This window comes from Rhinatrema bivittatum, chromosome 1 (genome assembly GCF_901001135.1).
Source record: "Rhinatrema bivittatum chromosome 1, aRhiBiv1.1, whole genome shotgun sequence".
NCBI lineage: Eukaryota > Metazoa > Chordata > Amphibia > Gymnophiona > Rhinatrematidae > Rhinatrema > Rhinatrema bivittatum.
The window spans coordinates 276,919,043-276,933,960 of record NC_042615.1 but is presented as its reverse complement, the minus strand read 5'-3'; the positions used below and the strand labels follow the sequence as shown (position 1 = coordinate 276,933,960).

Genomic DNA, 14,918 nt, shown 5'->3' with positions numbered 1-14,918 from the left:
AAAACGGCGATAGTAAAATGAGTATAAAGAAAAAGTTGGCTTGTTAGTACAAATCTGGCAGACTGTCAGTAAAAAAAAATAATGGCTCGAGCAGCAAATCCGGGATTATTCTTCCGTTAGTCTGCTAAAAGGTTTCACAACGCACAAAAGATTCCAGTTTACCCCAGAACCAACATGGCTACTACAATTCTGCACAGCAGTGGCTCCCAAACCTTTCTGCCGAGGACTCACTTTCTAGCTGTTAATGAAATTGCAGCTCTCAGAAGATAAAAATGACCTCAAAATCCAAATGTGTGCTTCTTGGGGCTGGAGGAGAGGGGTGGATTCACGGTTTTAAATACTGGAAACATGATTTTGTATGGCTGAATGACGTGATCAACTGCCACCTTGTTCTAAGGTTTTGCTGTCCCTGGCCGAGAGAAAATAGTGCTTTATCTTGTGATCAGCAGCCCTGACTCCACTATAAAGGCCAGACCCTGAGTTTGGGAAGCCCCATCTTACAGAAATAGACGTTTACTGTCTGATTTCTGCATATTTCCCCTATGCAAACCACTGCACGTGCAAGCTTAGTTTTGCTCAGTATTTAAAACATTTTTACAAAAATGGAAACCTTATTTAAATGCTTTTGATTCACATTTAAGCTTAAAAGATGATGTGTGGGTAATAGAAAACAACAGAACTATCAAACATGATCCTGTTTAGTTCTTTTTAATTCAAAAACATTTTCATGTTGTGATACAAAATTAGCTTTTTGGAAAGAATATTTGTTGTGTCAGCTGAACAGTCTTGTTTTTTTTTTGTTTGTTTAAGTGCTCTTTAAGAAGATGGGTATTTTTGTTCCCATAATTACAACAATGCTATCACTTGGCATAATTTGAACAGTCTCTTTCAAAGCTTGAAGACCTGACAGATACATTCTGGCCTGAACCTGCAGCACCACCTGGTGTTCTACTACAAGATCCTACAACACTCTTTCACCGATCCTGTTATTCGACTACTGGTCACAAAACAGCACTGCCAGGGCACTGAATTTTACCACATCTCCTAACCTCTTCTACAGTTCTGCCTTAGAGGATAATTTTAAAGGAAGTGCGTGTGAACTCACATACTCGGATATATGGGCGAGTGTGCGCGGGTACCATTGCATATTTTATATCACGCACACAATCGCTCGCATAAATCTACCCAACAACATATTGTGTATCTAAAAGATACGCGGCATGTAATGTAGAAATAGCCGGATAAGTTAACACTTATCCGCCTATCTTACTTAGCCGAATAAGTAGCAGTTTTTCAGACTTATCCAGCTAAGTGACAGCAAAGTCGCCACTTAGCCAGAGAAGTCAAAAATGTGTCTGGATAAGGGGCAAAAAATATGCTCTGTGCATGTAGCTGGGATCCTGAGTTTAATCATTTATACGAGAAAATTTAACTCGCGTATTTTTCTTATCAACTGTCAGCTTTTACATGCGTCATTCCTCAAATTTTGTAAGATGCGTGTGACAAGGAAATTATCAGCTTCACCAATTAGTCCGCCAGTTTGCCTGGTTTATGTGCAGCTCGGGGACACCCTCCTGACTCTTCAGCCTAAAGACCTCCCCCATGTCCTCACTCAGTCATTTTTGTACTTTTAAGATGTTTACAATCACTTACACCAGATACAGAGCAGAAGTAAATATATAGGCAGGTAAAAGACTGGCGCCCATCACTTTGGCAGCTTTTAAAATAGCAACGTATGCGCCTACACGTTGGGCCCTCCCTGGAACATCCCCTGACCTGCCCCTTTTTTTTCATGCGCCAATGTATGCGCAGTCCCTGTTTTATGCACGCATGTAGTGGTTTTTAAAATTGTGCGTGCCATTTCACGCGTGCGCATTCTATTTTTTTATGCGCTCATCACCTGTTAGTGGTTTTTTTTTTTTTTTTTCAAAAGCAGCTTGAACATGCAGTGGGGGCTGCAGAACCCATCACAGTCCACCAATCTTTCCTACTGCCAGGTAATGTCGAGATCAAGGTTTCTTTGTTTTACTGTTTTTAAGAACTCGTCATAATCCTTGCGGTAGATGTCTGGACACTGCTCCAGATTCATGGTGCCCAGCTGGTTGTCAGTGCTCAGGAGCAGGTGGATGGTGCTGCTGGACACGTGGCTCTGGCACAGAGAGACCTTTTTCAACTTCAGCAAAGCTCCACTTGCCGGCTGTTCCAGCACTATTTGGAATATATGGTCCATAGACACGGGCAGAGAAATGAGGGATAATGTTTCCAAGACAGGGGAAGCCTTAAGCAGACACGCCAGTGTGGCCCCAAGAACAGTTGCGTACTGGGGTGGCAAAGGGCCACAAGTGTTCATTATCAGGCTGAAATGACTCAAGAGTGGGAATGCATGGTGGATCAGCTGGAGATCCCAGTTCTGTGGCTCTGCCTCCAAATCTCCACTGCCTATCCTCAAAGGTCCTGACAGGGGGTTAAGCAGGCTCTGGAAGGCTCTGAGGTTTGGACATAAGTTCAGAATAGCGCAGAATGAGAATTTTTCATCGTACAAGAAGTCACTGAGAGAGAGGTGCTTCAGCTGAGACCCTAGCACTTCCAGGACAGGAATGAGTTTTGTTAGGGGTCTCCCCTTGGGTCCAGTGCAGTGCATGGTGAGGTGAGTGAGGTGGCTCCATGACATGCTACTCCAGCCTGTCACAGGACAGTCAGTGAGAAAAATGGTTACTTCCACAACATCTCTGCAAAGAGAGGAGAATGTGCCCAGAAGCTGCTCCTCTACCTCATTCACACGTTTTAGATTAAGGGTGACAGGGGACAGGCAGCAATTGACACCAGTACTCTTTCTGGTCTGGACAAGTTCTTCCAATGAAGGAAATCCTTCTACACGCCTGATCCCTTCAAAATGATAGGCATGGATCAGGCACAGGGCCTCCATTACACAGCTGCTGTCCAGATACTCCAGGCTGGGTACAGCCAACAGCACAAAGGCGATGGCTCCAATGAAATTCTCCACCTGGGATCTGGGCTCGTTCCCAGTGACTACCAGAACCCGCAGCTTGGAGCAGCAGAATGTTCCTTGCGCTGGATCATAGACCAGGTGAAGCAGAGACTCTGCTGATACTTTCTTGCAATTCGAGATGTCCAGCTCTCTCAGCACTCTGCAGGAGGAGCCAATGGCCGAGAGCACCTGGGTGTTGGATTGTGTCTCTGACAGCACTAATCTGAGCAGCTGTGGCAAGCATTCTAAAAGATCCACCAGAGCAGCTGATGGGACACGGTTACACCCATGAAGGTCCAGGGAAGACAGGTTCTGTAATGAGAGAAGGAAAGAAGACTTTTTTTTTAATACTAAAGAAAAACACTCAGGTGTGGGAAGGGAACGCTATCAAATACAGAGAGGAGCTTGAAAGCATCGTTAATACAATCCTTCCATTAGTAAGCAGTAAAAAATGAAGACAAGCATTACTGGGGTCTGCATCAAGACTTTTCTGCCTGATGCATATTCCAATTTGGGTCTCTACTAATTGTTTACAAAAAAAAAAAAAAAGATGGTTTTATTGGCAGGTTCCTACTGGCCACCATATGGAATATTCTCTTCGCTTTTTTAAAGAACATTTTTGTTGTTTCTGGATATCTGAGGGCTGCACTCCCGGAGGAGAAGCTGAGATGTTAGACCACCTGAAGGCCGTGAAAAGATTGCCTAACCGTACTAGCTCAGGGAAGGATCAGGGGAACACGGAGGGGCAGAGGAGGCCTGTACGGTCTATCGAGCAGCGTCACTGAGGGGACAGTTTTCAACTGCCCACACTGGGACAAAAGGCTGCTTGTACTTTTTACCTGTGGGCCTTGCACAAGTCCTCAAAGGGGAAAGTGCCTGTTTGCTTTGAATCGTGCCGTGGGTGTAAAGTGCACGTGGCCACTTGCACCTGCTTTATCCTGCAGGCAGAATTGTGTCGGCTGAGTCTGCCCCAAGATTTGTAAAAACCATTCTGTGTGCGCACATTTCCTCCCCCACCCTAAACATATCCCTGGGAACCTCCTCCTCTCAACATGGCTGAAAGTACACACAAGTTGGGGAATAATGCAATTTTCAGTCAGAGGACCAACGTGAGTAATATACTTTTCCCATGTATATTTCTCTGAAAATTGTCCTCTGAATATAAATTTCTTTATTAATAATAATTAAAGAGGTCCATATTCAGACACTGTGCGGCTGTGCTAGTTAGTCAATTTATACAGAACCGGCTAACTAGCAGTGAATACTCAGTGGCACAGCTGAATATACCCAGCCATCTTTGTTAGCCCTATGGCCTCTCCAGAGTTAGCCAGATAAGTTAAATGGCTATCTCTAAATATCACAGTTAACTAGCTAACTTATCTGCCTAACTGCGCTCCTCCCTGACGTGCCTCCCACCCGCTCCAGGAACTCCCTTGACTATATACCTGGCTAGAATTTAGCCAGATATGGGCTGAATATGGACCTCATAGCTATCATAATGACCGGGGAGTGCATGATTTGACATCGCTGCATTCAGTCTTCCAGACTGATCAATGAAAGAAGAAGAAAATGTGGGCTCTTGTGGCTTCTCTGTCTTGGGCACATATTGAGCTGAAATAAGTTGCGACTTTCTGGTGGTGAAACCCAATGCCAGGCGCTCTGTGTGATTCTACCTGGAGTGCTTTTATAGTCACTAAGCACACAATCTAGAACAAATCAATTTCCATAATGCAATCTCCCAGTTAAACAGAATCGGGCCGATTCAGTAAAGTCCGCGGGAGAGTGGACGAACGCCCTCTCTCCCGGCGCATGCATAGGCCACTCACCTGTGTGCGCAATACAGTATTTAAATTAGGTGGTGCGGTAGAAACGGGCAAAAGGAGGCGCTAGGGACATTAGTGCATCCCTAGCGCCTCCTTTTAACCTAGAGCGGCGGCTGTCAGCGGGTTTGACAGCCGACGCTCAATTTTGCTGGCGTCGGTTCTCGAGCCTGCTGACAGCCACGGGCTCGGAAACCGAACGCCGGCAAAATTGAGCGTCCGGTTTTCGACCCGACAGCCGCCGGCCCATTTAAAATTTTTTTTTTCTTTTTTTACTTTTTTTACCCTTCGGGACCTCTGACTTAATATCTCCATGATATTAAGTCAGAGGGTGCACAGAAAAGCAATTTTTACTGCTTTTCTGTGCACTTTCCCAGTGCCGGCAGAAACCAGCGCCTACCTTTGGGTAGGCACTAATTTCTTAACGTAAAATGTGCGGCTTGGCTGCACATTTTACTTTCTGTATCGCGCGGGCATACCTAATAGGGCCATCAACATGCATTTGCATGTTGAGGGCGCTATTAGGTGCAGCGGATTGGTCGTGCATTTTCCACCCCTTACTGAATAAGGGGTAAGAGAAAATGCGCGTCCAAGGGCAGGTTAACAGTGCGCTCCGTCTGAGCGCACTGTACTGTATTGGCCTGAATGTAAGCTTGTGAACCAGCTCCAATACTGGAACCCCTCCTCGCATGCATGAGTCAGTGTCAGCTCCCACACAGTTGTGATAAGTAGAACGTTTTTGGTTTTGTATTTTTTGGGGGTTTTTTTTTTAAATTAAAAATCATGAAATGTACTTCTACATCCTATTTAAAACAATGATAATATTCTGGGGTGTCAAGGAGGAGGAAAAAAGAAGGATATGTTGAAAAAGTGGAAGATGGCCTACAAGTGGAACAGTTTTGTCAACAGGGCTGCCTGGTGGCCCTAGTGGTGTAAAGTAATACCCTCTCTGCCCTAAGCTTGCCTGCTTCCATACTTGGGTCCCTGCTTACCTTGCACCTCACTGTGATGAGCTGTGTTATGGCATTGCTGACCAGGCCGGGGCAGGTCCTCAGACTGAGCTCCGTCAGGTGAGGCACTAGTAATAGGTGAAGCATAGCTCGAGTCAGGCGCCGGCTCTCTCCCAGAAGCCTTAGCAAATCTTGGACCAGGGCACCAGCTGTGAGAAAGGAATGAATGGCCAGTCATATCTCTAGGATTCCCAGTTCCCCCCAGCCATAAAACCTCCTCTCTGCATACATGTACATTGTTCTCTCTCTAAGGAACAGCAAATTGCGGCCGTGACAAATTTCTGGGGTCTGTTTCTATTATAAGCAGGTTGGTACCTTTCCGATTCCAGCTTTTTATATTTACTCCTTCTGACCCATGCCTTGCTTGTTCTCATTTCTAAGATGTGCAGTACCCAAAACCCCAATTAGACAAAACCCATTGCTTTTTGTAAATGGGAAGATTGGAGTAGTTGTTTGTAAGGGTGGGGTCCCCTGGACAGAAATGGGAAGCTCCCCAGAAGCTTCATCGTGACATCCAGAGCTTGTCTCCATTTCACCACTCGCTTATCTGAAACAAATGAACATAGTGCCCTCTAGTGACCCTAAAAGCCAGAGGGAGTCCAGATGGCCTGCCTGTAACTGCTCCAGTGTTGCCCACAAACACAAAACACCTCTCTCCAAGAGGCAAGTATGTCACTATGGGCCTGATTTTCAAAAGCATTTATACATTTAAAAATGGGTTTTTCATGTGTAAATGCACTTTACTTATGTAAGTGGGGTTTAGAAAATTGCTTCAATATATGCCATTGAATTGTTCATAGGGTTTTCCTGTGCAAGTGCACTTTACGCACGTAAATGGCTTTTGAAAATTGCTAAAATAGTATGTTACATTTACATGTAACTCCTTTGAAAATTCTCCTGAGAAGGTGCACATTAAGGGTTTTCTGTACATTCATTCGACCCACAGTGAACTGTTCAACATAAAAAAAATAATGAAATATAGAAAAAAGTCAATATTCAGAGGGGCTAGTAAGTGGGAAAAACATCCAGTGAAAGTTCTGCACTTAGGGGTAAATTTTAAAAGGGGCGCGCAGATGTCCATGTATGTGTGGTTCCCAGCGCACACATGGATGTGTCAATTTTATAACATGCGTGCATGTTATAAAATCTGATACCTGCCCGCAAATGTGCACCCAATTTTATATTTCCAATAAAGGAGCGGACTGGGAGGGAACTTCCTTAACCCCTAATTAACCTTCCTCTCTTTTCCCCCTTTCTGTCCCGACCCCTAAATCCCCCCCTAACTAACCTCATTTTTTTTATTTTTTAATTTACCTGCTCTCCCGAGCAACAGTAAGTTCGACACGCGCTTCAAAGGAATAGCACCTAATAGTGTTGCCCGGCCAACCCATGCTCCAATCCCGACCTGCCCCTTTTTTGAAACCCGACTCTTCCGCACGTACCGGGAGATATGTGCGCAGCCCAGCCATGCGCATAATTCCCGGTATTGGTGTGCGCCAGGGCTTAAAAATTAGCCCATTTACTTTTCCCAGATGTTAAACAGAACTTATTTTCATAAGTCTCCTGCTGAATACTCATATACTTGCAAAAAGCACGTTAAAGACAGCAGAATAAATTAGGCATAACGTGGGTGATGTCATCTGATGGCACTGAATAGCCTATGCTCTCAGCCCAGTAAAACATTTGCTCTACTGAGCATGTGCGGGATTTCCGGTGAAAACCACTGCCTTGTGAGCCCCACAGTCAATTGTAGAGCTGAACTCTAGTGAGGCAGTCAACTGTCCAGGGAGGTGGGTGGATTTTATGTATGGCTAATTAATCTTGCCATCTACTGAGAACCTCGTTTATGGTAAGCGAACTCAATTTCTCTGTCGACAAGCAAGGCTGAATAAGTTATAACATTTGGAAAATCTCAAGCTGAGGGTGGGACCCAGGAGCATTTACTGAACAAAGCATCCCAGCTCCCATGTGGAAAGTGGACTACTAGGTGAACAGGATGCACAAAATTGCTTATTCAAAGTTACTGTCATTTCCTGAAAGATTGTCCAGACAGTAGAGAGATGTGAAGGTATGTACAAATGACCAAGCTGCAGGTTTGCAGATATCTTTGATAGAAACAGCTATTAGATGAGGGACTGAAGTAGCCTTGACAGCATCAATAATTTAAAGCACAGCTAATGCATAATAGGGCACAATGCAGTCTGCCAGTCAATTAGATATAGTTTGCCTGGCTACGGCTATACCCAAGCTGCTGGAATCATAGGAGACAAACAATTGAGACACCTGTTGATGCAGCTGAATCCTTTTCAGGAAGTACACTATGGCCCTTTTACAGTCCAATGAATGATGGGCTTTAGCAGTGAATGATGACATAGACTTAATTGGCATCTCAGAGACATGGTGGAGGGAGAATAATCAATGGGACAGTGCTATACCGGGGTACAAATGATATCGCAATGACAGAGAGGAACACACGGGAGGAGGTGTAGCGCTTTATGTCCGGGATAGCATCGAGTCCAACAGGATAAACATCCTTCATGAGATTAAATGCACAATCGAATCTTTATGGGTAGAAATTGCTTGTGTGTTGGGGAAGACTATAGTGATAGGAGTATACTACCGTCCACCTGGCCAAGATGGTGAGACGGACAGTGAAATGCTAAAAGAAATTAGGGAACCTAACCAAATTGGTAGTGCAGTAATAATGGGAGATTTCAATTTCCCCAATATTGACCAGGTAAATGTATCATCGGGACATGCTAGAGAGATAAAGTTCCTGGATGGAATAAATGACAGTTTTATGGAACAACTGGTTCAGGAACCGACGAGAGAAGAAGCAATTTTAGATCTAATTCTCAGTGGAGCACAGGATTTGGTGAGAGAGGTAATGATGGTGGGGCCGCTTGGCAATAATGATGATAATATGATCAAATTTGAATTACTGACAGAAAGGGGGACAGTAAGCAAATCCATGGCTCTCGTGCTAAACTTTCAAAAGGGAAATTTTGATAAAATGAGAAAAATAGTTAGAAAAAACCTGAAAGGAGCAGCTACAAAGGTAAAAGGTGTGCAAGAGGCATGGTCATTGTTAAAAAATACCATCCTAGAAGCACAGTCCAGATGTATTCCACACATTAAGAAAGGTGGAAGGAAGGCAAAACGATTATCGGCATGATTAAAAGGTGAGGTGAAAAGCTATTTTAGCCAAAAGATCTTCATTCAAAAATTGGAAGAAGGATCCAACAGAAGAAAATAGGATAATGCATAAGTGTCGGCAAGTTAAATGTAAGAAATTGATAAGACAGGCTAAGAGAGAATTTGAAAAGAAGTTGGCCGCAGAGGCAAAAACTCACAGTAAAATCTTTTTAAAATATATCCAAAGCAGAAAGCCTGTGAGGGAGTCCGTTGGAACGTTAGATGATCAAGGGGTTAAAGGGGCACTTAGAGGATAAGGCCATCGCAGAAAGATTAAATTATTTCTTTGCTTCGGTGTTTACTGAAGAGGATGTTTGGGAGATACCCGTTCCAGAGAAGGTTTTCATCGGTAATGATTCAGATGGACTGAACCAAATCACGGTAAACCTAGAAGATGTGGTAGGCCTGATTGACAAAACTGAAGAGTAGTAAATCACCTGGACCGGATGGTATACACCCCATGGTTCTGAAGAAACTAAAAAATGAAATTTCACACCTATTAGTAAAAATTTGTAACCTATCATTAAAATCATCCATTGTACCTGAAGACTGGAGGGTGGCTAATGTAACCCCAATATTTAAAAAGGGCTCCAGGGGCGATCCGGGAAACTACAGACCAGTTAGCCTGACTTCAGTGCCAGGAAAATCACAGAACATATAGAAAGACATGGTTTAATGGAACAAAGTCAGCATAGCTTTACCCAAGGCAAGTCTTGCCTCACAAATCTGCTTCACTTTTTTGAAGGAGTTAATAAACATGAAGATAAAGGTGAACGGGTAGATGTAGTGTAATTGGATTTTCAGAAGGCGTTTGACAAAGTTCCTCATGAGAGGCTTCTAGGAAAAGTAAAAAGTCATGGGATAGGTGGCGATGTCCTTTCGTGGATTACAAACTGGCTAAAAGACAGGAAACAGAGAGTAGGATTAAATGGACAATTTTCTCAGTGGAAGGGAGTGGGCAGTGGAGTGCCTCAGGGATCTGTATTGGGACCCGTACTTTTCAATATATTTATAAATGATCTGGAAAGAAATACGACAAGTGAGGTAATCAAATTTGCAGATGATATAAAATTATTCAGAGTAGTTAAATCACATGCAGATTCTGATAAATTACAGGAAGACCTTGTGAGACTGGAAAATTGGGCATCCAAATGGCAGATGAAATTTAATGTGGATAAGTGCAAGGTGATGCATATAGGGAAAAATAACCCATGCTAAGTTACACAATGTTAGGTTCCACATTAGGAGCTACCACCCAAGAAAGAGATCTAGGCTTTATAGTGGATAACACATTGAAATCATCAATTCAGTGTGCTGCGGCAGTCAAAAAATCAAACAGAATGTTGGGAATTATTAGAAAGGGAATGGTGAATAAAACGGAAAATGTCATAATGCCTCTATGTCGCTCCATGGTGAGACCGCACCTTGAATACTGTATACAATTCTGGTCTCCACATCTCAAAAAAGATATAGTTGAGATGGCGAAGGTACAGAGAAGGACGACCAAAATGATAAAGGGGATGGAACAGCTCCCCTAAGAGGAAAGACTAAAGAGATTAGGACTTTTCCACTTGGAGAAGAGACGGCTGAGGAGGGATATGATAGAGGTGTTTAAAATCATGAGAGGTCTAGAACGGGTAAATGTGAATCAGTTATTTATTCTTTCGGATAATAGAAGGACTAGGGGGCACTCCATGAAGTTAGCATGTGGCACATTTAAAACTAATCGCAGTTAATTCTTTTTCACTGAGCGCACAATTAAACTCTGGAATTTGTTGCCAGAGGATGTGGTTAGTGCAGTTAGTGTAGCTGTGTTTAAAAAAGGGTTGGATAAGTTCTGGGAGGAAAAGTCCATTACCTGCTATTAATTAAAATAATTTAATTTGCTAATGCTTAGAAAATAGCCACTGCTATTACTAGCAACAGTAACATGTAATAGACTTAGTTTTTCGGTACTTGCCAGGTTCTTATGGCCTGGATTGGCCACTGTTGGAAACAGGATGCTAGACTTGATGGACCCTTGGTCTGACCCAGTATGGCATGTTCTTATGTTTTTAGCAACTTTGAGAAAAATGTGGGAAGGGCAATGGCCTGATTAATGTGAAACACAGAGACCAATTTTGGTAGAAATTTCAGGTGAGTATGCAACACCACTCTATTGAGAAAAAAAACTGCAGATATGGTGAATAAGAGACTAAGGGCCTGATTTTAAAAAGCATTTACATGCATAAAACTGAGTTTTATTTAAGTAAATGCGCTTTATTCAAGTAAGTGGGATTCTGAAAATATATTCTATTGAATAGTCCAGAGGATTTACTGGTGTAAGTGCACTTTATTCGAGTAAATGGCTTTTGAAAATTGCTATGACAGTATCTTACATTTATGTGCATAACTCCTTTGAAAATCACCTCCTAAAGCTTGTAGTTCACTTACTATTCTCACCATGATTGCTACTAAAAATATACCTTCCAAGTAATGAATTTTAGTGGAACAGAGTCTAATAGTTTGAAAAGAGGTTTAATTAACTGTGCGAGGCCCATGATGAGATATCAGGGTTCTGCAGGCTTTAACACTGGGGGTTTTGCATGCCACAACCCCTTCATGAATTTTGAGACCAGAGGATGAATGGAGATTGACTTTCCCTCCTAATGAGTGTGATATGCGTAATGGCACTCAAATGCATCCTCATGGAAGACAAGCAAAGGCCTGATGACGATAGACAGAACAGATATCTGAGTAGATCCTTGAGATGGCAGGCAGATGGGTCCAAGGATGCTGAATGACACCAAGTGATAAACCTTTTCCACTTAAATGCATATGACTTCCTAAAGGATGGTTTTCTTGCCAAAATCACATATTTAGAAAGCACCTATGGAAAGATTAATGAGCGCTCAATTTGCAAGCCGTCAGTTGCAAGTGAGGTAGATTTGGATGTCATAGCTGAGGAAGGAAAGATGGCAAAGTTCCTAGCTGGACCAGAGGATGCACAGAGAGTTAGATGAGGTAGGAGTACCAAATATGTTTGGGCTGGTGCAGTGAGGATCACATTCACCTGATCTGGTATTACTTTCTGTCCTGGCTCTCAGTGGAAGTAACAGAAACACGTACAGTAGATTGGCAATTCACTGCAGCAGAAATGCATCTTGAGATAATCTGAACTCGCTTATGTTAGGATTTTGCCTTTTATACAGCCTTATCCTATCTTCATGACACCTCCCCACCAGCAGAGGCCCTCAGTATACCTCATCACAAGCCTTGTCCAGTTCCTCCTCACTGCCCTTACCACACCCAAGTCCCAGTCCTATGTAAACACTTCTTGCCATAGTAGCCTTGTCTTCTCATGGTGTCGCTTCTGGCTCCGTGACTTGACCCTTGTTCTGTCTTGCCTTGTGGCCTTCAGCCTTGCCTTGCTTTGTGGCCTGCGGGCTTACCCTGCCTTGTTCTCTGTCTTGAGGCCTTATGCACATTCTCTCTAGTGTTGTGCTTTGAGACCTTCTGAACTATTCTGTTTCTTCCAAGCCTTGCTGCCTTTGGACTTGTGTTCTTTGTTCTGTGTTTCCCTTGTCTGCCTTAATTAAATTCCTGCCCTGGTCTGCCATTGGTCTTGTCCTGTCTGTTTCAGTTTCCAGCCCTGCTTGTACTGGAGTCTTGTCCTTGCCTTGTTTCACCCTTATCTTGTCTAGTTCCAGGTTCTGTTTAGTATCCAGCCTTGCTATAAGCCTGCCCGCCATGCTTTATATGCCTGCCAAGTCTGCTTTGGTCCCTACCCGTGTTGTCCAAGCCTTGCCTCCAGCCTGTCCTGTCCAAGCCTGTGTGGACTCACTATGATGTACTGCTGCCTTAGAGATCTACTGGGGGAAGGGGCTGGCTAGGTGGAAGACCGGCCCTTGCCCTGCTCCGAGTCCTGCCTTGCAGTCCTGTGCTGCTTCCCAGGTGGGTTTCCCAGACTCCGGGGCCTATAACAGCTTGGAAGAATGGAGCAAAATTCCTTGATTTTCTGATTGGTTTCTGAAGCAAACAAGTCTATTGTTGATCAACACCTTAGGACGAACAGCTCATGTTGCAACCTCCTGATCTAACAACCATTCATGGGGTCTGAAGATCCAATTGAGGTGATCTGCCAGCATATTGGATATTCCTGGAAGGTATGTTGTCTGAAGATAGGCTCCGTGGCAGAAGGCCCACACCCAAATGTGTTGGGCCGCGCAGGAGAATATCCAGGAACTTGTTCCACCTTGCTTGCTCACGTAGAACATTGCCACCTGATTGTCAGTCTGAATTAGAATTCTTTTGCCTTGCAATAGGTGAGTAAATGCCCACAGAGCATAAAGAATCACTTAAAGCTCTAACAGGTTGATTTGACACTGGCGTTCCGACACTGATCTTGTCCCTTACATCCCTGTGTGCGTCCCCATCCTCTGCTAGAAGCATCTAATGCACCAGAGCCCATAGGGGAGATCCAGCAGTGACAGCCCTTTCATTCGCTGAGCGATCTGGATAGGATGAGACAGAGGTTGCCATAATTGATCCCATTGTGACCACAAGACCACCGGAGGGGGGGGGGGTCTCATGTGAAGGTGAGTACACCGTACCATCTGTACCGAAGCTACCATGTGTTCAAGAATGACCAAAACTGAATGGGCCATGGCGGAACTCTGGCACATCATGTCCTGCACTAGTAGTCCAATCCAGATTGCTCTGTCCTCCAGCTCGATATTGATCTCTTGGGAGGTCAATATTCAAAAAAAAAAGCTGAGCTCCTAAATTTAGAAACCTAAGGGGGTCATTCACTAAACCGCGGTATTTTTCCTCCGAGGGAATGACCAAATGGCTTGGAGAATCACCATGATGCTTAGTGAACCCTGAGGTATTTCTCTCCATAGGAAAATACTTCAGCCCACGGTATTATCCCTCAGAGAAAAATACCGCAGCAGTGAAAGGACCCCCAACCAATGCAGGACTACGAGGCTGCCATGGCTTAAAGGGGCCACTTAACCTCGGGGATGGCCCTTCCCAAGTAATAAAAAACCTGCGGGGGGTCTGCCCCAGCCCCCGCCACCCTTGCAAGTGGCCCGTCATTGTAAATTTAAAAAGAAACACTCTTTTGAGGTACAGTGACACCCCCACCCCCACCCCCAACCCTTCACAAGAAATTCCAGCCCTGGGAGGCCAGGACTCCCCCCCCCCCCCTCCCCAGACACCCTCTTTTAAGAAAAAAATGGTCTGGGTGGTCTAGCAGCCCATCCCAGTCCCGTTTCTTCCACATAAAAAGAAACGTTGGAGGTTTAGTCAACCCTAACCCCCACCCCTCAGCCTATACCACCTCCTGGACCCTCCTTACTTAAAATGTAGTAGTTGGTGGTGCGGGGGGGGTGGGGGGCCGGAGTGCTCCCTGGTTTCTGGGCCCAAGCAACGGCAGATTCCAAAATGGCACCACCCAGCCTAAATTTAGGGACTCAGCCCTAGTACATTTAGAATGTACATTCCCAGAGTTGGGCACCTAAAAGCTTTGAAAATTGACCTCATATTAATACAGTAGATGCCAGAACATAAGGACCATTTCACCTACTCAGTTTGTCTAGCTGTCCTTCGCTATACTATTCTAAATAAGGATATCTCCCAGAGATCAGCTATATGTGCTTGACTTTTCTAGCAGTGGTTAGCAAACTTCCTTACCCTTTCCCCTATCCAGTATGCTAGGGATATCCCCCATCTGTCAGCCATACAAGCTTGACTGCATGCAGGTTTTCATTCCTTCTCTCTAGTTGGAAAGTGTAGCCAACTCGATCTGCAGCTCATGCTCAAAAACTTGCCACCTTGCCTCGATTATATCTGGGAGTGCACCAAGGTTTTGCTGTCAAGTCATGTTGATTGATATTGCCGCCCCTTCTTGGGATCTTGATG

At 44.3% G+C, this 14,918-nt stretch overlaps 1 protein-coding gene across 4 annotated transcripts in view; it reads right to left on the bottom strand.

The window, feature by feature from the left end:
- Positions 1–692: 692 nt before the first annotated feature.
- LOC115087705 overlaps positions 693–14,918 on the bottom strand; it is a 41,841-nt gene continuing 27,615 nt past the window's right edge. For 3 of the 4 annotated variants that reach the window (XM_029595201.1, XM_029595220.1, XM_029595211.1), the window contains 2 exons: positions 5,802–5,968; positions 693–3,301 (listed from right to left, as the gene is read on the bottom strand). In XM_029595201.1, coding sequence (XP_029451061.1) covers positions 1,988–3,301; positions 5,802–5,968 — 1,481 coding nt within the window. In that variant the 3' untranslated portion in view covers positions 693–1,987. The remainder of the gene's footprint in view (positions 3,302–5,801; positions 5,969–14,918) is intronic. The other variant, XM_029595228.1, reaches the window with a different exon arrangement.